At 35.1% G+C, this 25482-nt stretch overlaps 1 protein-coding gene across 1 annotated transcript; it reads right to left on the bottom strand.

Moving 5' to 3' along the window:
• Positions 1 to 407: 407 nt before the first annotated feature.
• Positions 408 to 25048, bottom strand: Gm21117 (predicted gene, 21117). Its single transcript, XM_017318800.2, has 7 exons — positions 24931 to 25048; positions 19527 to 19593; positions 18820 to 18854; positions 3812 to 3929; positions 2942 to 3041; positions 797 to 895; positions 408 to 437 (listed from the first exon to the last, which is right to left on the bottom strand). The coding sequence occupies exons 1-7, from the start codon at positions 25046 to 25048 to the stop codon at positions 408 to 410; spliced, it is 567 nt and encodes a 188-aa protein (XP_017174289.1).
• Between the last annotated feature and the right edge of the window lie 434 nt (positions 25049 to 25482).

Genomic DNA, 25482 nt, shown 5'->3' with positions numbered 1-25482 from the left:
CATTCACATATTCATTTAGATTTCCTTTGGAAGTTAATATAAAGATGCACTTATACTTAAACAAGAAAATGATTAAAGATATTTAAAAATAAAGAAGTTCTATTTTAACTCTAAAGGTATAACTGCTAGTTAACTTTGTAATCACATCACTGGGATTAACTTCCTTCTCAGAATCATCAGAATAACAAGGATTAAAGAAACTTTAAAACTCTGTTTCATAGGAAACAAAAAAGTTAGAGATTTTTTTATTTGTTTTATATATATATACCAGCAAGTGAAAATTTTTCATGCTTCATTTTTCTGAAGATGGGAAAGTAGAAGAGAACTTCAGATTATTCTCCATGATGGCTCTTTCAAACATAGACATTTTTTTTTCTCAGTTCACCATCTACACCAAAAAGCATATCTTAGTACTTGGTCCCCAAGTTCATCAAAACCTAAAACAGAAAAGTACCTCTTATTAAATAAATTCCCAAGGATACAAATATGAAAGATTCTGTGCAGATGATGTATAGGGTAAAGGTTAAGGTCAGGATTAGGATTAGGGTTAGTGTTAGGGTTATGTTTAATAAAGCAGGATAATTATAGTGTTATTAAAGTATGAGGTACATCTGAGGTCAAATTCCCATTTTATCATTTCATAACTTTAATAATTCATACAAAGCCATTAGGATTTTATGGATAATAGCAGTCATTTCAGTAAGAAATAATTCAAAATAATAAGTAGTTAAAACTTTATGATTATTAAAACATATTTAGATTCCTAAGGTCATTTTATGGACCATGTGCAACATACCTCCATGGACTTCTCATGCATTTCTTTAACTGCTTCCAGGGTCTGGTTCTGACTACATTTGGACAGTTTCAATGCTTGTTGTTCTTTTTGACAACTATTCTACAAATGTAAAAGGAAAACCTTAGTATAACAATTCTGTTTATTTTTGTTGTTACTGCCATGCAACATGCATGTTAGTCTAACAATAAAACACTAAATGTATATCTAATACTAAAACATTTATGTGAGCAAAAATAATTCTATATGAAAGTTAAAAGGTATAGTTTTCCAACTGATTTAAAATTTTAACAACTATTTTGACTAAATATATATATATATTTACAATAATATGAAATAACATTATGCTACCAATTGTGGGGTAGGAATTTTTTTTTAATGTGAAAGAGTTTTTCATAATGCACAGACTGGCCTTAGCCTCCCAAGTTCTTATGTTTATAGGCATGCACCATGTATACATGAACTCGGTAAAATCCTAGTCTTGGAAGCTTAGATTGGTTTTCTCTAGATTCCAATCTCAAGCAACACATAGAAGTAGTAACATAAAGTTCTCATTGTATTCTTTAGGGTTGCGCACAACCATGATAATTTGCATTTAAAAAAAAATTAAGACAAGCCCTTTACACCTTTTCACCTTGGGCTACTACAATCCTGTTTTGCCCTTTATTCACTGTGATCAATTTTTTACCTCACATTTGTACTCAAATCATCATAATTAAGTAAAATTACCTCTAATTTGCAATGCTTATCTTTAAAAAAAGTGCACCTGCATACATTTGGAGACAAAGGGTTAATATTGGGTGTCATCTTTGATTTCACAGTACTGTTTCAGAGACAGAATCTCACTAAACCTAGAGCTCATCATTTATGCTACACCTGGTGGCTACAAAGATCTGGAGATCTTCTTTTCTCTGAACTAAATCTGAGATTGGTTGTTTTAAAATGCTCACAACCACACCAACTTTTTTTTGTTGTTGTGGTGGTGGTTTGTTTTTAGTGTTGCTAGTTTGTTGTTGTTTATTTTGTTGTTGGTGGTGGTGGTGTGGGCATTCATCCCAATGCAGGGAATATAAGCTGGGGTCTCCATGCCTACACGGGAGAAAGATTACCAATTAAACCATCTTCCAGCCCTGTAAATCAATCTTATTGGGCCCACATGCAGCATATGACACATTTAGGGATCTTTTCTTCTTTAAAACTTTCCTTCACTCATGGTAGTTTTCTTTCTACCAGTGGTTCTCTTCCTTTACTGGCTCCCTCTCACCAGCTGCCATATGCAGAATTACAAATCTTGAAGTACCCTGCTGTTCTGTCTTTAGACTCCTTATTTACAGGGATGATCACTTTCCCTTGAAATGTCATCCAGAGTCCAATGTTTAAAAACTGTCTTCAATTGGAGTATTTATTATTTATCTTTAGTTCCTATCTCTTTCCAGAACTGACTCATAATGGCAGGTTCCTCAATGCCTTCTGAGGCAAGAATGAATTTGCTGTTCCTTTCAAATTGAATACTTTCCAAACTATTAACCAGTAAATAAAATAAAATGGTTAATATGATTATCGTTGTCTCAGATCTTACTTGGAAACCAGGTGATGACTCTACAGGTAGAGTAATGGAGACGTGATCTAAAATTGTTTGCTGATATTCTTCCACAGGAAAATTCTTCCAGGGCTGTTGAGATTGTTTGTTTCCATCCTCTGTTATTACTAAATCTTTACTAAATTTAGGACTGTAAGAACTGATTTACCAAATTGAGTTGGTTTTTTAATATAAACAACAGAGTCCAGGTGAAACCAATAAATAAGCTTTCTCTCTTCTTTGAACTCTGATATATTGTGGTTTTTTTTGTTTTTTGTTTTTTTTTTGTTTTATTTTTTTTTTTTTGTAGTCACTGGTAATCATCTCTTGATCTTTCTGCAAATGTCTGCCTCTTGAAAACTTATGATCTGGTATACCATAAAATGCCTAGTCGTTTTCATTGATATAGTATGCAATCAATAGTTTATATCTCAGTAAGACTAGAACAGAAGCAAGGATAGATAGATAATGGAACTTAATTTAGTTTCATATGCTCAACTCAAGGCTAGTTGTTCCATTCCTACTTAGTAATACTAGGTTAAATATTAAGTTTTTTTTATGGTACCAACCACTGATTTTTCTTTTTCTTCATTGAATTTCTGTACATCCATATCAGACTTCTGAAATGTAGTTATATACTGCTCACAAAATTTGTTGTTGATGTTCTTCCTGTAAAGCACAGTAACAAAAGCAGGCACATTTCATACCAATATGAAAAAGAACACTCAGAACAAATTCAATTGAACATTTCATACTATAAAAAGAAAAATAGCAGTATAAAATATCTAATGGGAAATCATTATAGATTTTTCCCCTAACATATTATCAGAGAGGTTTTCATTTACGTTTTAGCTTTTCAAAATTAAAGAAATATAAACACACACAACACACACGTAACACACACACACACACACACACACACACACACACACATATATATATATATATATATATATACATGTACAAAATTTAATTATATTTCAATGTGTTTTTTTTTCATTATTTTCTACCAAATATAAGTTCTAATTTATTTTTCATACATTGCCTTAGTAAAGACAGTGCAAAACATGTCAAATAAAATATACAAATTGTCTGCATATGTAATTGTAGTTGTTCCTTTTGAATATTGTTAAACATAATAATCCATAAATTACATTCCTAAGACTATGTGCAAGACTTCTGTATTTCCACAATGAATGTAAATTAAAATTTAAATCTCATTAACATTGACTTAAAGCAGAAAATAAAATTTTCATAGATTTCTATGAATTAGATTTAGTTTGCTTGAAGGCATGATGTTATAGGGTTAACTGTTTAGACAAAATCAAAGCCACACATTTTTACTAAAGAATCAGACATGATATAATTTTTTTTAAACTTCAGCCACATATAATTTTTAAAATGATACACATTTGACCCTACAAATATAACAACTCTACCTCTCTCGTTCGTTCGTTTTGCAAAATCTTTCTAATTTCTGGTTGCTGCATTTGAAAGATTCTTTGACATAAGTTACCATCCATTTTCTCTTTATGTGAAGCGTCTTATAAATGTCATCTATATTAAAAATAAAGAGTCATTTTGAAGAAAAATTAGATGATTCCATGTATTCAAGTAAAAATAGATATAGATAAATTTCATTCAATAATGCTATGGAAACTTAAAATTAAATGATAGATATCACAAACATGCTTCATACTTTAGAATACTTAGGGTTTGGTATGTTCAGATGAAGGATGTTCAACCTGTAAAGTCTACAGAAATGTTCCACAACATAGAAAAAAACAGTCCATGTATTTTGGATAAGAAATATCTAATCTTATCTGAATTTTAATTTCTGTAAGGAAAATAATTTTGAGCTTCAAGAACAGTTTTCAAAAGAACAAATGCACAAAAAAAAAAAGGATCAAAAGTATACTTAATTCTTCATAGGGAAACACTTTTAATAAAGGCTAATTCTTTTCCAAATCTAAAAAAGATGATGCAACTGAAAGAACAAACTTGACTGTAGAACTGTTAGACCCATTGTTTAAAATATTCAATTAAAATAAGAGGGCAACCGGTCATATTGGTTCCCATGTTAATCCTAGTATTCTGGAGGAAAAGGCAGAGAGATATTTGTGTGTTCCAGGTTAACCTGGTCAACATACTGAGTTCCAGGACAGTCAGAGCTACAAATGAGACCCTGTCAGAATCAAACCTGCGTTTGATTCCTAGCACCTACATAATGTGCACAAATATCTCCAACTCCAGTTCCAGGGGATGTGATGCCCTGTTCTAAATTCTGCATGCACCAGGTACATATGTATATGACTCACAGACATACTTATAGGCAAAATACCTATATAAATAAAAATAGATAAAAATGTTAAAATCTATGTTTAAAACAATGATCTCCAAGTTTTTTTTTAATCAAAATAAAATTATTTCTAAAGTGAATTGGTAATTATATTTCAGAACATATCCTTTAAAAAAACACTTGAAGAAAATTATGGTAGGAACTTTTGATCAGTAACTGCTGCAGTTCATGAAAATTGTAATGCTTCAGAAAATGTTTAGTACCTTTCTAGCATGCACAGTTAGCTTTCAGTAACTAGGATGAAGCTATATTTCGGTGTACATGTTTAATATTCTCACCATACATAGTACTAGACAAAATCAGATTATTAAATGATTATTCTGCCTCCTCTAAATAGAGCAAATCCTTCAGTTGAAAAAAAATAATTTGGTAAAATGGGTAACTTGAAAGAAGCAAAATATTATTTTTTAAAAATATAATATTGTTTCATGGGGGTAGAGATATGGCTCAGCAGTTAAGAGTACTTCCTGTTCTTTGCAAAGGACATAGGTTTGGTGTCTAGCACTCATATGGTGGCTCACAACTATCTGACTCCAGTTCCAGGTATCTGAAATAATCAACTGATATCTGAACAACAGGTACACATGTGGTGCACATATATAACTGTAAGCAAAACACTAATACACATAAATAAGTCCAAAAATAGGTATTAGGAGCATTGTTTAGTAAGCCATGTAAAGATGTTTTTTTTTGTGTGTGTATGATCCTAGTATTGGAAGCTTAAGCAGGAGATTTCCAGTGTAAAGACTGCATAGGTTAAATAGGAAAATGCAGGCCAGCCTGAACTACATAATGACACCATATCTCAAAGACAAGTTACTGTCTTCTGAGAAAGCTCACTTAGCATTCAGTTACATATAATTTAAAACAGATACTTTAGAATCTGAGTATCATTCTCTCATTGTTTAGTAAGTTGTCTTCCACTTACAGTTACATAATTCATTTCATAAAAAGAAAAAAAAAAACAATGAAGGGATTGGAGAGATGATTCAGCAGTTAAGAGCACTGGTTCCCTTCCAGCTTTCTGAGATTGGAGTACCAAAACCCACAAGGTGGCTCACTACCTATAACTTCAGTTTCAGGGGATTCAAGGCCTTCATCTGGCTTCCTCAGGTACAAGACACACTAGTTGTGCACATACACACGTGAAAGAAAAAAAAAACAATAACCATAACATAAAATTTAAAAATAAGTTATAAGGGTTACATTAAAGAATTCAGTTTTGCACTGTGCCATATAAAGAAGGAAGCACAGAAGACTCCTAGAAAAGAAACTGACTTAATATAAAATTAGCACTGGATCAATGAAAATATGTTTCATGTACAGAATTTTGTATACATATCACTTAGCTATGAGTACATGGAACTGTGAAATTGTTTACATCTATTTTTTTTTCCTTTTAAAATTCCTTCAAAGCTGTTACAAAAAAAGCCTCAGTAGTCAAGAGGGCCTACTGTGAAAAGAGGAGGTTCACAAAGTACTTTTTTTTGTTTTTTAAGGTAAGTAATGTTACTTCATGCTTATCAAAGGATAATTCATCAAAGATGAACTCACAATTCTGAATATCTATGCTCCAAATACAAGGGCAACCAAATTCATAAAGAAATTTTACTAGAACTCAAAGTACATATTGTACCCCATATAATAATAGTGAGAAACTTCAACACCCCACTCTGAGCAACGCAGAGGTCCTGGAAAAAAAAGAAATGAAAAAGAGACACTGTGAAACTAATGAGAAGTTATGAAACAATCGGATTCATCAGATACATATATATGTATCTGTCACACACACACAGACACACACATCCAAACATGCACACATATATTGAAGCAAATTCACACACAGTTCTCACTAGATGAAGAGAAATTATTTGAAAAAAATTCAACAAACCTTCATGATAATAGTCTTGGATAGATTAAGAATTTTAAGCACATACCTAAATATAGAAGCAAACCAGAAGCCAACATCAAATTAAATGGAAAGAAACTTGATGCAATTCCACTAAAATAAGACAAGACAGGACTAGACAAGGCTTCTTACTTTTTCCCTACCAATTCACTATAGTACTACAAGTTCTAGACAGAGCAACTAGAAAACAAAAATTGGTCAAAGGAATAAAAATTGGAAAGGAATAAATCAAAATATCACTATTAGCAGATAATAAAATAGTATACTTAAGTGACCACAAAAATTCCATCAGAGAACCCATAAACCTGAAAAACAACTTCAGCAAAGTGGCTAGATATACAATTAACTCAAACAAAACAGTACCTTTCTTCTACTCAAAAGATAAACAGGCTGAAAGGCAATTATGGAAACAACACCTTTCAAAAGTCACAAATTATAGTTCCTTGATGTGACTCAAACCAAGCAGGTGAAAGATTTCTATGACAAGAACTTCAAGTCTCTGAAGAAAGAAACTGAAAAATCTCAGAAGATGGAAAGGTCTCCCATGGTCATAGATTAAGTTAGTAAAAATGGCTGTCTTCCCAAAAGCAATCTACAGATTCCATGCACTCTCCATCAAAATTGAAACTCAATTCTTCGTAGAGACAGAAAGAGCAATATGCAAAACCATTCGGAATATCAAAACTCCAGAATATCCCAAAACTATTCTCAACAATAAAAGAACTTCAGGGGGAATCATCCCTGACCTTAAGCTGTATTATGCAGAAATAGTGATACAAAAATGTATGGTAATGGTACAGAGACAATGCCTTCATGAAATGGAGAGATCTAAAATATATCATCCTGTGTGATCTCAAAGGAAAAAAAAACATGGTATGCACTCACTGATAAGTGGATATTACCCTAAAAGCTCAGAATACCCAAAATGTAATTCACAGACCACATGAAGCTGAAGAAGAAGGAAGACAAAAGTGTAGGTGTTTCAGTCCTTCTTAGAATGGGGAACATAATATTCCTGATAGGAAATGTGGAGATCAGGGCAGAGACTTAAGGAATGACCATCCAGATTCTGTCCAACCTTTGGATCCATCCCATATACAGAAACCAGGCACAGTCACTATTGTGGATACCAACAAGTGCTTGCTGATAGGAGCATAATATGACTGTCTCCTGAGAGGCTCTGCCAGGGCTTGGCAAGAACAGAGGCTGATGCTCACAGCCAACAATCAGACTGATCATGGGGTCCCCAGGGGAGCAGTTAGAGGAAGAACTGAAGGAGCTGAAGGGGTTTGCAACCTTACAGGAAGAACAACAATATGAACCGAGCAGACAGACCAGAGCACTCAGGGACTAAGCCACCAAACAAAGAGGGGCACCCATGACTCTAGCGGCATATAGAGCAGAGGATGGTATTGTCAGACATCAGTGGGAGGAGAGGTCCTTGGTCCTGTGAAAGCTCCATGCCCCAGTGTAGGCAAATGCCAGGGTAGGGAGGTGGAGTATGTGGGTGAGGGAACAGGCTCATAGAAACAAAGCAAGTGTCAAATGGAATAGGGATTTCCTGGGATTAAACCAGGAAATGGCTGATATTTGAAATGTAAATAAATACATACACACTCACACACACACACACACACACACACACACACACACACACACACACACACACAGATGGCTTTAACTGTGTCTTCAGGTGGGTTTACATCTAATCACAGGATGATCTAAATTTTTCCCATTCCTGCTAGTTTTTTGATAAATTAGAGTAAATGTGTCTGCATCTCAATCTCCAAATAAAACCATAGTTGCTCTTATCACAACCAAGCTCCTCAACCTTTTTCATCACAATACAAATCTAAGACAAATCTTAAATATAAAATTCTTCCTGGCTGGACAAATATTTTACTGCTACAGCAAGAAGCTCTGGTTTCAATCTTCAGGAATGAAAAATAAAAACCCCCAAAATTTAGATATAAAAAATAAAGAAGGCATGATTCCTCGGGCCCCATTACATTTCTGAGGCTGAGGACTTCAGGTACAAGGCCAGTCCAGGCTGCAATTGAGGTTTCAGACAATCCTGAGATATAGAGCTAGAGGTTACTTTCCTAAACCAAAACAACAAATAAATAAAGACAGCCTGGTCTGAATTATGTCTGAATTCCCAGCACTTCTGAGGCTGAGAGAAGCCTCTAGTATTTGAGGCAGTTTGGAACCTATATATAGAAATTTCGGCAATGTGGCATTTTCACAACACGTTAAAATGTAGACTGGTCTTCAGTTTCTTTTTAATAAATTCCTGGTGGGAAGCAGTTGCACAGAAGAGGGTTTTGTCTGTTTCATACACTAAGTGAAGTCCAGTTTACTCACACCTCACATCCCCAGTCCCCAAGAATACTTTCAGGGTCTCCATTTCCTTGGCCTTCCTGATTTCTGCTAGGAGCTAGTCTGTTCAAACTCTTGCACTTACAGTGAAGTTCTCAGTTTTTCTCAGCAGAGGCCTAAGTGGGAAAGGTCGATTGTGAACCTGGAAGTAGCAACTTCCTGAGTCCAGTGAGGGTCACCTAATCTCATTACTCCTGAAGAAACACCTCCAAAACTCCACCTTCATCCCCACCCAGACCCCTAGCTGAACCAGGATTAACCAACAGACAATTGACTACCTCCACTGAGACTTCATCCTACCATGATTCCTCAAGAATTTTGCTTCCTCAAGAACTCTTTGTAGCCACCATACTGGGTAACAGGGTTTGAACAGCAGGAAAATAATCTCAGCCAAGCCCATTGCTGATTGGCTGTGTTTGCACATGAGTACTAAGGGTAAGAGAGGCTCTTTCAGTCATCTGTGATTAAAGCTTCAAAAAGCGGGTAGTATTTTAACTTCCACTACTACCCAGAGGCTTTCCATTTTCTAAGTTTGCAATACTAACTTGAAAGTTAAAATAAAATGAACTCCAAAGACGACTCTCCTACTTTGTTTCAGATGAAGGGACTGTTCTATGTAACTCTACATTGTTTTTTGGTTTGTTTGTTTGTTTTGTTTTTTTTGTTTCTTTTTTTTTTTGGTTTTTTTTTTAAACTAAAGTGTTTTTGCATGTTTGTATTTATATAACATGTATGACTAGTTCCCCTAGAAACTAGAATAGGATGCCAAAATCCCTGGATCTAGAATTAAAAATGATTTTGAGAATTATGTGGGTTCTAGGAACTAAACCTTGGTTCTGTACAAAAGCAACAAGTGTTCTTAATTTCTAAGCCATCTTTCCATTCCTATCCTGTGTGTGTTTTAAGGTGTGCTGGACCATTTCTCACGATAGATGTTTAATTTTACTATATAATGGAGAGTATAAAAAATGACTTTGTTAATGTTGTCTATTTCCAGAAACAGAAAAACAAACAAACAAACAAACAAAACAGCAACAAAAAAAACATAATTTTAATGGATTGTGTAAATCATAAATAGTTTCAGGATAAAAATGGAGTGTATACATTTCAGTATATGGGTGCATAAGGAGGCCAGATATAGACATCTGTTTTATTCTCAATTATATTCCAAATTTCTTTTTCATTTTCAGTTTTTTTTTTTCAAGTCAGGGTTTATCTGTATAGCTCTGGTTAACCAGGAACTCACCCTGTATACCTTGGTGGCATCAAAATCAAAAATCTCCCTGCCTCTGCCTCCCAACGTCTGGGATTAAGGCATGTGCCACCACTGACTGACCCAACTTAAAACTTGAGATAGGTTCTCTCTGAATATGCAGCTAACCAATGCCACTACCTCGGCTAGCCAGCAAGCTGTCTCCACCTACTCAGCACTGGTTGGCAGCCTGCATTTTAGAAGTGGATTCTAGGCCCCCACTTTTATTTTCAAGAAAAACATTTTACTAAAACAGCCATCTCTCTAGCCACTCTTCAAGGTTTGTTCTGTTGCTATAGACACTGCAATTTTTTGTTTGTTTGTTTTTTGTTTGTTTGGTTTCTTTTTCTATTTCTCTAATCATGCCTAAGTTTAGGCTCCAAAAATGCTTAGTGGTGGTTTTGCTTGTTTCCTTACAACAGCAAATTGGTTTTCTTGCTCACTTTACAATTTGCAGCTAATTTGGCACACTGGACGAACTGACATTTCATTTACTAGTCTTATTGCTGTGTTTTGTTTCTCTGGTGCTTTTTTTTTTTTTTTTTTTTTTTTTTTTTTTAATTTGCTGGGTTTGTTTTTTTTTTTGCTGGTTTTTTGTTTTTGTTTTTGTTTTCACCACTGAAGATGAAATTTATAACTTTTAATGGTGCTTTACCACTGAGCTACATCTTTAGTTAATCTTTAGTTTTGAATGTTGGATGAGAAGTTATCTGTGTGTATTTTTTAACGAAAACTATAATTTCTGTGAAGCCTACAATTATCCCCCTATGCTATAGGTTCTATAGAGATCTGTTTCCCTCGTTTGGCCTCTTCAAGAAACAGGGAAATATTTCTAAAACACATACCTCCAGATTTATCCAACATACTGCCTACTTCATGTCTGTGAAGACAGAACAATAAAAAATTAAAGCAAGAAATATAGTAGACTGGTAGGCCATTTTTTTTACCACACACAAAACTTTACACAGAACCTTCTTTAATTTTTTATAATAAATATATAATGTTTGGTTTGGAACAAATGTCATATGCATATAAAATATATGGTGGACTACCAACTTAAACTTGGATTATTTACTTTTAACAATTCATAGGTTTACACCCCACAAGGAGTTTATTCATAACTCTCCCACAATTGCCAAGACCCTTTTTTCCCCCAGATAGTCCCCTACTTATTTTTATGATGTTTCTCCTTTTCTTTGAGTGTGTCAAAGATCACATGCAGGTGGTCCTATTGTATGAGTTCCTATGTGTTTGTGATCACAAAGTCTAAAGGATCCCAAGCTGGGCTTGAACTTAACATATATCAGCATCTGACATTGAAATGCTGATCTTCCTGAATCTAGTTTTCCAGTGAAGGTAACACAAACACTACTTTTGAAGTACTCTATTGAACTGGCAAAAAAAAAAAAAGAAAGAAAAAAAAAAGAGAAAAAAAGAAAAAGAATTGAAAATATTACCCCATGTCTTCATCTCCTTTTACTTGAGGCGATATATTTTCATCTTTACCAATTGCTGGATTATTTACTGTATTGACAATAGAAAATGTAAACATTTGAAAGTATGCAATATTAGTAATAGTTAATAAAGTACTATCAATTTGAATTTCTTTGGAAAAACTGCCCATTTTGAGTTTTTGAAACAGATTTTAAAAATTAAGTAAAATTAAGTACATCCAGGAAATCTAGGACACAAGGAGAAGAAAAAACATAAGGATAACAGGTGTAGATGAGAAGTAAGATTTCCAAATTATAGGGCCAGTGAATATCTTCAACAAAACTATAAAAGAAACCTTTCCTAACCTAATGAAAGAGATGTCCATGAACATACAAGAAGCATGCAGAACTCCAAATAGTTTGGACCAGAAAAACAACAACAAAAACAAAAATCCCTGCCATCATATATTAATCAAAGCACCAAATGAACAAAACAAAGAAAGAATATTAAAAGCAGTAAGGTAAAATGGTCAAGTAACATATACAGGAATTCCTATCAGAATTACACCTAACTTCTCCCCAGAGACTATGAAAGCCATAAGATCCACGGTAGATATCATACAGACACTAAGAGAGCAGAAATAAGAGCCAAAGCTATAATATGCAGTAAAACTATTTTACCATAGATTGAGAAAACAAGGTATTCCGTGAAAAAACAATATTTACACAATACCTTTGAACAAACCAAACCCTTCAAGGGATAATAAAGGGAAAACTCCAATATAAGGAGGGAAATCACATGCTAGCAAAAGCAAGATATTAATCTTGAAGTAAACCTAAAAGAAGATAGCTACATGAACAAAATTCCAACAAAAATAACAGGAAGAAACAAAGACTTTGTCTTAGTATCTCTTAATATCACCATATTCTATTCACCAATTAGAAAGAAATAGACAAACAGACTGGATGTGTAAGCAAGACCCAGCATACCAGAAACAAACCTCAGGGACAAAGACAGACATTTCCTTACAGTAAAAGGCTGGAAAACAATTTTCTAAGCAAATGTTCCAAAGAAACAAATTTGGAGTAGCCATTCTAATATCAAATAAATTTGACTTTCAACCCAATGTTATCAAAAAAGACAAGGAGTGACACTTCATATTCATCAAAGTTAAAATTTACCAAGATGAATTTTCAATTCTAAACATTTATAGTCCAAATGCAATGGCATCCATATTCATATAAGAAACTTTAGTACAGCTCAAAATGCACATTGCACCACACACAATAATAGCAGAAGACTTCAACAACCCTCCTCATCAATGGAAAGATCCTGGAAAGAAAAATTTAAAAAAAGACACAGTTAAACTAACAGAAGTTATGAAACAAATACATTAGTTGATATCTATAGAACATTTTATTCTAGAACAAAAATTGTCCATTCTGCTCAGCACCTCATGACGCCTTCTCCAAAATTAACAATATAATCAGTCACAAAACATGCCTCAACAGATATAAAAATATCCAAATAATCTCATACATCCTATCTAATCACCAAGGACTAAGGCTGATCTGAAATAATAATATAAATAATTGAAAACCCATGTACACGTAGAAGGTGAACAAAAATCCAGTCAGTGATAAATCAGGTAGGGAAGAAATAAAAAAAAAATAAATGTAAGACTTTTTAGAGTTTAAAAAAAAATGAAGTTACTACATACTGAAAGTTGTGGAACACAACTAAAGCAGTGTTAAAGGGAATCTCATAGCTCTGAATGCCTCTAAATAGAAACTGGAGAGAAGATACAGTAGTAGGTTGACAGCACACCTAAAACCCCTTGAATAACAGGAAGGAAATTCACCCAAGAGGAGTTGAAGGCAGGAACTAATCACACTCAGGGCTGAAATCAAACAAGTGGAAACAAAGGAACTATAACATAAAATCAAACAAACTAGGAGCTGGACCTTTGAGAAAGTCAACAAGATAGATAAAACATAAGCCAGACTAATTACAGGGCACAGGGAAAATATCAACATTAACAAAACCAGTAATGAAAAGGGAGACATAACAACAGATACTTAGTAAATCCAAAAAAATCATCAGATCCTACTATATAAGCCTGTAACTTAGCAAAAGTGGAAAATCTGGATGAATTGGACAATTATCTAGACAGATGTCAGGTACTAAATTTCAATCAGGTTGAGATAAACCCTGTAAACTCTCCCATAATCCCCAAAGAAATAGAAGCAGTCATTAAGAGCTCCCCCCTCAAAAAAAAAAAAAAAGCCCCGTATCTGATGGGTTTAGTACAGATTTCTATCAGGCTTTCAATGAAACACCAATACCAACAATCTTCAATCTATTATGCAAAAACAAAAGAAAATGAACACTACTTAATTTGTTCTATGAAGCCACATTTACTCTTATACCCAAACCATACAAAAACCCAATGAAGACAGGATACTTTAGACCAATTTAACTAAATAAATATTGATGCAAAAATACTCAATAACATCCTGTTAAACACAATCCAAGAACACATCAAAATGATCATCCTTCATGATCAAGCGGCTTCATCCCAGGGATACAGGAATGGTTCAATATATGGGAATCCATCAATGTAATCCAATATGTAAAGAATCTCAAGGAAAAAAACACAGTATTATCTCATTAGACGCTGAGGAATCATTTAAAAAAAAATCAACACACCTTCATGATGAAGTCTTGGATAGATTCAGAAAGCAAGGCCCATAACTAAACATAGTAGCAAACCAGGATCCAACATCAAAATAAATGGAGAGAAACTCGATGCAATCCCACTAATATATGACAAGGCTTCCCACTCTCTCCCTACCTATTCACTATAGTACTAGAAGTTCTAGCCAGATTAAATAGACAACAAAAAGAGGTCAAAAAGTTAAAAATTGGAAAAGAACAAATGAAAATATCACTATTAATAGGTAATAAGATAGTATATTTAGTGACCCCAAAAAAATCCTCTAAAGAACCCTTAAGCCTGAGAAACAACTTTAGCAAAGTGATTGGATATACAATTAACTCAAATAGATCAGTAGCCTTCCTCTACTCAAAGGATAAACAGGCTGAAAAGGAAGTTATGGAAGCAACACTCTTCACAATAGTCTCATATTTTAATACCTTGGTGTGACACGAAAAAAGCAAGTCAAAGTTCTGTAGGACAAGAACTTCATGTCTCTGAAGATAGAATTGAAATTCTCAGAAGATGGAAAGATCTCCCATGGCCATAGATTGGTGTCCCAAATAATTTAGTAAAAATGTCTATCTTGCCATAAGTAAGCTCTGATTCCATGCCCTCTCCATCAATATTCAAACTTAATTCTTTATAAAGATAGAAAGAGCAATATGCAAAATCATTTGGAATAACGAAAATCCAGGATATTGTAAAACTATTCACAACAATAAAAGAACTTCAGGGGGAATCATCCCTGACCTCAAGCTGTATTATAGAGAAATAGTGATAAAAATGTATAGTGACCATAAAGAAAAAATGACTTCAGGAAGTTCACACGCAAACGGATATGTCTAAAGTATATCATCCTGTATGAGGTAACACAATCCCAAAGGAAAAAATATGGTATGCACTCACTGATAAGTGGATATTATCCTAAAAGTTCAGAATACCCAAAATGTAATTCACAGACCACATAAACCTTAAGAAGGAAGAAAAAAGTGTGCATGTTTCCGTCCTTCTCAGAATGGGGAACAAAATACTACTGGGAGGAAATATGGAGACAAAGTGCAGGGCAGAGACTGAAGGAACTACCATTCAGAATCTGCCCCACCTGTGGATCCATCCCGTATATAAACACCAGACCCTGTCACTATTGTGGATACCAACAAATGATTGCTGAAAGGAGCCTAATAAGGCTGTGTCCTTAGGGGCTCTGCCAGAGGTTGGCAAAAACAGAGGCTCATGCTCACAGCCAACAATCAGACTGATTATGGGGTCCACAGTGGAGGAGTTAGAGGAAGGACTGAAGGAGCTGAAGGGGTTTGTAATCTTACAGGAAGAACAATAATATGAACCAAGCAGACCGCCCCCCTCCCCCCAGAGCACTCAGGGACGAAGCCAGCAAACAAAGAGGGGGACCATGGCTCCAGCTAAATACATAGCAGAGGATGTCCTTGTCAAACATCAGTGAGAGGAGAGGTCCTTGGTCATGTGAAGTTTGGTGTCCCAGTGTAGGCAAATACCAGAGCAGGGACATGGGTGTTGGTGGGTGGGGGAACATGCTCATAGAAGCAGAGGGAGGGTGGAATGGTAAAGGGAATTTCTGGGGTGAAACCAGGAAATGACTAATATTTGAAATGTAAATAAACACACACACACACACACACACACACACACACACACACACACATAATATGATGGCTTTAACTGTGACTTCAAGTGGGTTTACATGCAATCACAGGATGATCTAAATTTTGGTCCCATTGTTGCTAGGGTTTTGATAAATTAGAGTAAATGTGTTTGCATCTCAATCTCCAAATGAAATCATGGTTGCTTTTATCATAACCAAGCTCCTCAATTTTTTTCATCATAATACAAATCTAAAGCAGATCTAAAATATAAAGTTTTTCTGGCTGGAAAAATATTTTACTGCTACAGCAAGAAGCTCTGGTTTCAATCTTCAACAAGGAAAAAAGGAATAAAAACAAACAAACAAACAAACAAACAAACAAAAATTTAAATATAAAAAATAAAGAACACATATTTCCTCAGGCCCAGGTACATTTGTAAGGCTGGGGACTTCAGTTTCAAGGCCAGTCAAAGCTGCAGGTGAGGTTTCAGACAATCCTGAGATATAGAGTTAGAGCTTACTGTCCTAAACCAAAACAACAAATAAATAACAACAACCTGGCCTGAATTATGTCTGAAGTCCCAGCACTTCTGAGGCTGAGAGGAGCCTCTGTATTTTGAGGCAATTGGAGCCTATACATAGAAATTTCGGGAATCTGCCCTTTTAACAACAGGTAGAGGTAAATGAAGACTGGTTTTCAGTTCGTTTTTAATGAATTCCTGGCAGGCAGCAGCAGCTAAAAGAAGGTTTTAGTCTGTTGGCTCCACTAACTGACTTCCAATTTACTCACTCCTCACCTCCCCAAGCCCCAAGAAGACTTCCAGGGTCTCCAATTCCCTGGCCTTCCTGCTTTCTGTTAGAAGATAATTCTGTTCAAACCCCTGCCCTTAGCGAAGTTCTCTGTTTTTCTCAGCAGAGAACTAAGTGGGAAAAGTTGATTGTGAGCCTGGAAGCAGTACCTTCCTGAGTCCAGTGAGGGTCACCTCCTCTCCTTACTCCTAAAGTAACACCTCCACCCCTCCACCTTCTTCCCCACACAGGCCCCCAGCTCAAACAGTATTAATCATCTTTCAACAGACAATTGACTACCTCTACTGAGACTTCTCCCTACCATGCTTCCTCAAGAACCTTGCTTCCACAAGAACTCGGCTTGATGACTACCACAAAGCATACTGGGTAACAGGGTTTGGATAGCGGGAAAACAATCTCAGCCAAGGCCCTTGCTGATTGGCAGTGTTTGCACATGTGTACTAAGAGTGAGAAAGGCTCAATCAGTCATCTGTCATTGAAGAGCAAAAAGGAGGTAGTATTTTAGCTGCCACTACTACCCAGAGGCTTTCCATTTTCCAAGTTTACAATACTAACTTGAAAGCTAAAATAAAACGGATCCCAAACAAGACTCTCCTACTTTGTTTCAGATGAAGGTGCTGTTGTTTGTAATTTTCAATTGTTTTATTTATTTAAGTAATTTGTTTTTGCATGTTTGTGTTTATAAACATGCATGTGTGGTGCACATAGAAACTAGAAGAGAATTCCAAAACCCATGGATATAGAATTAAAAATGGTTTTGAGCCATTGTGTGGGTCCTAGGAACTAAAACTTGGTTCTGTCCAAGAACAACAAGTGCTCTTAATTTCTAAGCCATCTTTCCATCCCTGACTTTGTGTCTTTTAAGGTGTGCTGATCATTTTTCTTGAAAGATGTTTATTTGTACTATACAGTGGAGATTACAAAATTATAACACTTTCTTAATATTGACAATTTGCTCATAGAGAAAAAACAAAAAGACAAAAACCATCATTTTAATGGATTGTGTAAATCAGATAAAGAGTATTGTAAAAAACTGATGCATATACATTCCAGTATAAGTATGCATAAGAGGGCGACAAATAGACATTTGCTGCATTCTCAATCACATTCCAACTTCCTTTTTTTTTTTTTTTTTTTTTTTTCAAGGCAGGGTTGTAGTCCTGGACCTCACCCTGGTTACCAACTGCTGGGATTATGGCATGAACCACCTCTGACTACCCAAATTTAAAACATGAGACAGATTCTCTCTGAATCTGCAGCTCACCAATGCCACTAGCCTGGCTAGCCAGCAAGCTGTCTCCAACTACTTTTCACTGGGTTGCAGCCTGCATTTTTAAAGCCGATTTAAGACCCCCTCCTTAATTTATATACTTTCAAATAAAGCACGTTACCAAAACAGCCATCTCTCTAGCCCCTCTGAGAGGTTTGTTCTCTTGTGGTAGCCACTGTATATTTTTTTTTTCTTCTCTAATCATGCCTAAGTTTAGGCTCCTAAAATGCTTATTGCTGGTTTTGCTTGTTTCCTTACAAGAGCAAACTGGGTTTCTTGCTCATTTTACAATTTGCAGTTAATTTGGCAAACTGGACAACCTAACATTTCATTTGCAAGACTTATAACTGTGTTTTGCTTGTTTGGTAGGATTTTTGTTAATTTGGTGCATTTGTTGGTTTGTTTGGGGTTTTTATTGTTATTGTTTTGTTTTGTTTCTTTGTTTGTTTTTGTTTGTTTATTTTTGCCACTGAAGATGAAACTCATCACTTTTAAATGGTGATTTACCACTGAGCTACATCTTCAGCTAATCTTGCATTCTGAATGTTTGCTGAGAAGTTATCTCATATGTGTTTTAAAGGAAACTACAATTACTGTGAACCCAAAATTATCCCCTTTTGCTATACAGTCTAGAAATCTGATGCCCTCTTCTGACCTCTTTAAAAAACAGGCAAATACCTCCAAAAACACATACCTTCAGATTTATCCAACATACTGTCTACTTCATCTCTGTGAAGAAAGGAAAATAAAAAATTAATGCAAGAAATATAGTGGACTGGTAGGCATTTTTCTTACCCACACAAAACTTTAAAAAGAACTTTCTTTTAATTATTTATAATAAATATATAATGTTTGGTTAAGAACAAATGTCATATATATATATATATATATATACATATATATATATACATATATATACATATGTATATGTATGTATATATATATGTATGTATATATATATACATATGTATATGTATGTATATATATATGTGTATGTATATATATATATATGTATATATTACATGGTGGAGTATCAAAGTGATCTTGTATCCTTTACTTTTACCAATTCATACATTTACACCCACAGTAGTTTATTCATTACTCTCCCACTCTTGCTGAGACCCTTCTTCTTGCCAGATGGTCCCCCTCTTATTTTCATGATTTTTCTCCTTTTCTTTGTGTGTATATCTTGGAAGATCTCAGGCAGGTGGTCATATTATACTAGTTGCTATGTGTTTGTTATCACAAGGTCTGAAGGACCTCAAGCTGGGCTTGAACTCAACATATAGCAGTGTCTGATTTGTATTGCTATCTTCCTGAATCTACTTCTCCAGTGAAGGTAATACAAACACTACTTATGAAGTAATCTATTGAGCTGGCAAAAAATATTGAAAATGTTACCCCATATCTTCATCTGCTTCTGCTTGAGGCGATATATTCTCATTTTTATCAAATGCTGGGCTCTTTACTGTATTAACAATAGAAAACAGAAACATTTGAAAGGATTCTATATAAGTAATAGTTAATAAAGTACTATCGATTTGAATTTATCTGGAAAAACTCTCCATGTAAATTTTTGGAAGAGATTTTAGAAAGGAAATATTTACACCGAGAAAATCCAGGGCACAAGGAGATGACAAAACTTAAGGATAATAGGTATCAATGACAAGTAAGTTTTTCAAATTTAGGGACAGTGAATATATTCAACAAAATTATAGAAGAAAACTTCCCTAACCTAAAGAAAGAGTTGCCTATGAATATACAAGTAGCCTACAAAACTCCAAATAGTTTGGACCACAAGAGAAATTTCTTCCATCATATAGAAATCAAAACTCCAAATGCATAATAAAAAAAAAAAGAAAAGAAAAAGAAGAATATTAAAAGCACTAAGGGAAAATGGTCAAGTGACTTATAAAGGAAATCCTATCAAAACTATACCTAACTTATCCCCAGAGATTATGAAAGCCATAATATCCAGGGCAGATGTCATACAGACCCTAAGGGAAAAGAAATGCCAGACAAGGCTACTAGACGCATCAAAAAATTTTACAATAGATTGAGAAAACAAGGTATTCTGTGAAAAAAAACGATATCTACACAATATGCTCGAACAAATCCAGCCCATCAAGTGGATAATAATGGGAAAACTCCAATATAAGGAGGGAAATTACACTCTAGAAAAACCAAGAAATTGATCTTGAAGCAAACCTAAAAGAAGAAAGCTACATGAATCACATTCCAACTCTAACAACAAAAATAACAGGAAGCAACAACTACTTTTCCTTAATATCTCATAATATCAGCGGACACAATTCACCAATAAAAAGACATAGAATAACAGACAGGATGTGTAAGCAAGACCAAGCATACTAGAAACAAATCTCAGGGACAAATACAGATATTACCTTAGAGTAAAAGGCTGGAAAACAATTATCCAAGGAAATGTTACAAAGAAACAAGTTGGAGTAGCCATTCTAATATCAAATAAATTCGACTTTCAACCCAAAGTTATCAAAAAAAAAAAAAAAAGAGGAGGGACACTTCATATTCATCAATGTTAAAATTTGCCAAAATGAATTCCCAATTCTGAACATTTATACGCCAAATGCAATGTCATCCACACTCATAAAAGAAACTTTAGTAAAGCTCAAAAACACACATGAATAGAGCATTAAAAGAAACCTTGACTAAATTGGTTTTAGAGACCTGCAGAAAAGATTATGCAGCTCTTTTTCCCTTCACCTTGTTCTGAGTATGGAACACCACAGGGAAATTTAAACTTACACCATTCGAACTCCTCAACTGGGGACCCCCCCCCCTTTAACAGAAGCAGGTGGAATGTTTGACCCTCATGTTTCTTTTTCAGAACTCCCACTAGCTCACTTGAAGGACCTACAACTGGTCAGAAAAGATGCCTTGGAAATGTTGAAACACAATAAAAAACTTAAACAAAAACAAAAAAAAAACAAAAAACATACGAACCAGAAACCATCTTGGTGCCACATAAATTTCAAACAGGAGTACCTGTCCTGGTCTGGTGCCACCATTCTGGCAAACTTGAACTCAGATCAAAAGGACTTTCCCTGATGATTCTCACAAGCCCTGCTGCCACACCTCCAGCATGTGCCCAGTTCTGGCATCCAGCCTGCCATGGCCCACTGGCCTGGCACTGCTCACACACAGTGGGCACTGCACAGGAACCTCCCTCCCTCCCTCCTCCCAATGGCAAGAGGCTCTTTTGTCTCATTCAATGGGCTTCTGAGGTTCTCAATCTTACATATCCTAAAGCTGTGACCTCATGTTGGCTTTGTTTGGCAGCTGGGCCAGAGGTTTAATTTTCTAACTTATAAGATCAGAACTATGTACTAGAAGGAGTGGGAAATGTGAGACCACAACTTAGAGCGTTTCTCCCTGGAAGGTAAAGCACCTGGACATTCTCCAAGATTGTTTTCCCTGATTTATAAAAATACAGCCAGAAAGAGACTCTATGTTCTCTACAGCCACCAAAAATCCTTTTGGTTTCTGAGCCTTACAGCTAGAGATTCAAAATTGGAGTTTTGACAAGGACATCTGGGCAAAGAAGAACACTCCTCCCATCTCTTCCCAACTCCTCCAAACTCTCCTCCCAACTCATCCCAATTCCTCAGCTAGCTAATAAAAACCTTCTTCTGTCACATCTCAGAGTCATACGCCCCTGCCCTGCACAGTGGAAGGAGTTTGTCCTTAGCTAGCTGATAATAAAACCTCTTGCAGTTTGCATCAGGTGTGGATTTCTCTCAAGTCATTGGGGTGCTGGCCAGCTCATCCCGGGACTTTACTGGACTTGAGAGGAGGTCCATCTTCGGGGTCTTACACATGGAGACCTAATACCAAAACTCTTCAAACTATTATGCAAAATCAAAAGAGAAGGAACACTATTGAATTTGTTCTATGAAGCCAGATTACAATTATATTCAAACCATACAAAAACACAATGAAGAAAGGAAACTTCAGACCATTTTCCCTTATGAATTTCGAAGCAAAAATACTCAATAAAATCACTGCAAACCAAATAAAAGAATACATCAAAACGATCATCCATCATGGTCAAGTAGACTTCATCCCTGTAATGCAAGGATGGTTTAATATATGGAAATTTGTCAACTTAATCCACTATAGAAACAAACTCAAAGACGAAACCAACATGATCACCTCATTAGATGCTGAGAAAGCATTTGACAAAACACAACACCCATTCATAATAAAAGTCCAGGAAAGGTCAGGAATTCAAGGCCCATATCTAAACATAAAAAAAAAATACAATAGACAGCAAACGAGTAGGAAACATTAAACTAAATGAAACAATCTCATTAAAATCAGGGACTAGACAAGGCTGCCCACTTTCTTCATACCTATTGAATATAGTAGTTGAAGTCCTAACCAGAGCAATTAGACAACAAAAGGAAAACAAATGAATACAAATTGGAAAGGAAGAAGTCAAAATATCACTATTTCCAGAATATATGATAGCATGTATCAGTGACCCAAAAATGCACCAGAGAAATCGTAACCATATATATGACTTCAGTGCAGTAGGTGAATATAAAATTAACTCAAACATATCAGTGGCCTTTCTCTACTCAAAGGAAAAAGAGGATGAGAAAGAAATTTGGGAAAACTCACCCTTCACAATACTCACAAATAATATAAAATAGCTTGGTGTGACTCTAACTTAGAAAGTGAAAGATATATATGATAAAAACTTCATGTCTCTGAAGAAAGAAATGAAACAAGATCTCAGAACATGGAAAGAACTCCCATGCTCATGGATTGGAAGGATTAATATAGTAAAAATGGCTGTTCTGCCAAAAGTAGTTTATAGATTCAATATAATCCCCATCAAAATTCCAACTCAATTCTTTACTGAGTTAGAAAGGGCAATTTACAAATTCTCCTGGAATTTGAAAAAAACAAACAAGCAACAACAACAACAACAACAAAAAACCAACAACAACAACAACAACAAAAAACAAAAACCTGGTATAGGAAAAACTATTCCCAACAATAAAAGAACCTCTTGTGGAATCACCATGCCTGACCTCAAAGTGCACTACAAAGCAATTGTGATAAACACTACATGGTACAGGTATAGTGGTAGACAGGTAGATAAATGAAATAGAACTGAAGTCAGAGAAATAAACCTTTAGTCACTTGATCTTTGACAAAGGAGCTAAAACCATCTAGTGGAAAGGAGACAGCATTTTCAACAAATGGTGTTGGTTCAATTGGCAGTTCGCATGTAGGAGAATGTAAATTGATCTATTCTCATCCCCTGTGCAATGCTCAAGTCTAAGTCGATCAAGGGACTGCACATAAAACCAGAGACACTGAAACTTATAGAGGAGAAAGTGGGGAATAGCCTGGAATACATGGGCAAAGGGGGGATATTCTTGAAAAAAAATACTACCAATGTCTTGTGCTATAAGATTAAAAATGGACAAATGGGACCTCATAAACTGATAAGGTTATACCCAGAAGTTCAAACTTGTAATAAGGAAACATGCTTCACTTTGTCCATAGCAGCCTTTTGTATAATAACAAGAAGCTGAAATGAACCCAGATGACTCTCTTTAGAGGAATGTATATAGAAAATATGGCACATTTACTTAATGAATTACTACACAGCTATTAAAAACAATGAATTCATGAAATTTTTATACAAATGGATGGATCTGGATGATATCTTCCTAAGAGAGTTAACCCAATCACAAAAAACACACATGATATTCACACATTGATGAGTGGATATTATCCCTGAAGCTCAGAATAACCAAGGTAAAATGTGCAAAACCCATGAAACTGAAGAAGGAAGACCAAAGTGTGGATATGCCGTTCCTTCTTAGAATGGGGAACCAAATTATCATGGAGGGAGTTACAGAGACAAAGATTGGAGCTGAGAATAAAAGAATACAGAGACTGCCTCACTTGGGGATCCATCCCATATACAACCACCAAATCTACTGAAGATGCCAACAAGGGATTGGGTGCAGGAGAATGATATAGTTGTCTCCTGAGAGGATCTGCTAATGCCTGACAAATAAAAAAGTGGATGTTCACAGACATCCTTTGGACTTAGCACAGGGTCCCCAATTATGGAGCTGGAGAAAATACCTAAGGAGCTTAAGGAGTTTGCAGGCCCATAAAAGAAAAAACAACATGAACTAACAAGTACCCCACAATTCCATGGGATTAAACCACCAATCAATGAAAACAAATAATGGGATATATGATTCCAGCTTCTTATGTAGCAGAGGATGGACTAGTCAGGCATCAATGGGAGGAGAGACACTTGTTCCTGTAAAGATCCTATGCCCCAGTATGGGGGAATACCTGGGTTAGGAATTGGTAGATGATGTGTTGGGGAGATGGGGGAGAGGGGAGAGGACAGGAGATTTTTTGGAGTGGAAACTAGAAACGGGGATAATATTTGAAATGTAAATAAGGAAAAGTTATAATAGAAAAAGAAAGGAAATAATTTATTTGCAAGTTTTATGAAATAAATTCATGTTTGGCAAACATATTATACGAACAATGTTCATGTCTTTTCTTGAGGCGAAATCAAGAAAGTTCTTCTCTCTCAACATATGCTGATATAGTTCCAAGAGTAGGTTTATGTGCTGCAAAACCTTGTATATAGGAATAGAGAGATATAGGTAAAATTAGAAATGAAGTATATGTAAACTCTTAACAAAGACTTCTTCCATTTCAGGTGACTAGGTAAAGTCTAATGAACTGCAGGACACAATTAATACTGGAAATGCGATACCTTCCGAAAGAGCCTCCTCTGAAACTTTTATGTCATCGTCCTCATCATCAAAGTCCAAAAGTAATAAGTAACCTTCCTTTGGTATCACCTTCAATTTCTTAAGAGCCATTCTTCTCATAAGAACACAGTAGTCTTCTTAGTTTAAAAAAAAAAAAAACAATAAAAATAAAAAGGAAAAAAAAAGAACTTAGTTACCTGATTAAAAATTATCATTTAAAAAATTAAAAATAACAAAAAATCAAATAATAATTTTAGCTCAATGAAAGATCATTTCTTTTTTTACTTAACATGTATATTTTTAATCAATTGCCTTTATCAGAGAGTTCTGTGTACATATTCAATATGGTGATGCATATATATATACACTTACCCGTACCATTTCCTCCGTGTATCCCATTTATCATGTCCCTCTCCCTCACAACTTGTTTTAAAAACTTCTTTAACTCACTTCTTTAAAAACCTCCTTTAGAACCTAAATTATTAGTCTGCAATTTCTCAGTTTAAAAAGAGACAAAAACTGGCCAACCTTCAACCTATGAGTCCTCCCCTCCT

Source organism: Mus musculus, chromosome Y (assembly GCF_000001635.26).
Source record: "Mus musculus strain C57BL/6J chromosome Y, GRCm38.p6 C57BL/6J".
NCBI classification, from domain to species: Eukaryota; Metazoa; Chordata; class Mammalia; order Rodentia; family Muridae; genus Mus; species Mus musculus.
Note: the sequence above shows the minus strand (reverse complement) of the source record. Positions and strands in the feature narration are given on the sequence as shown.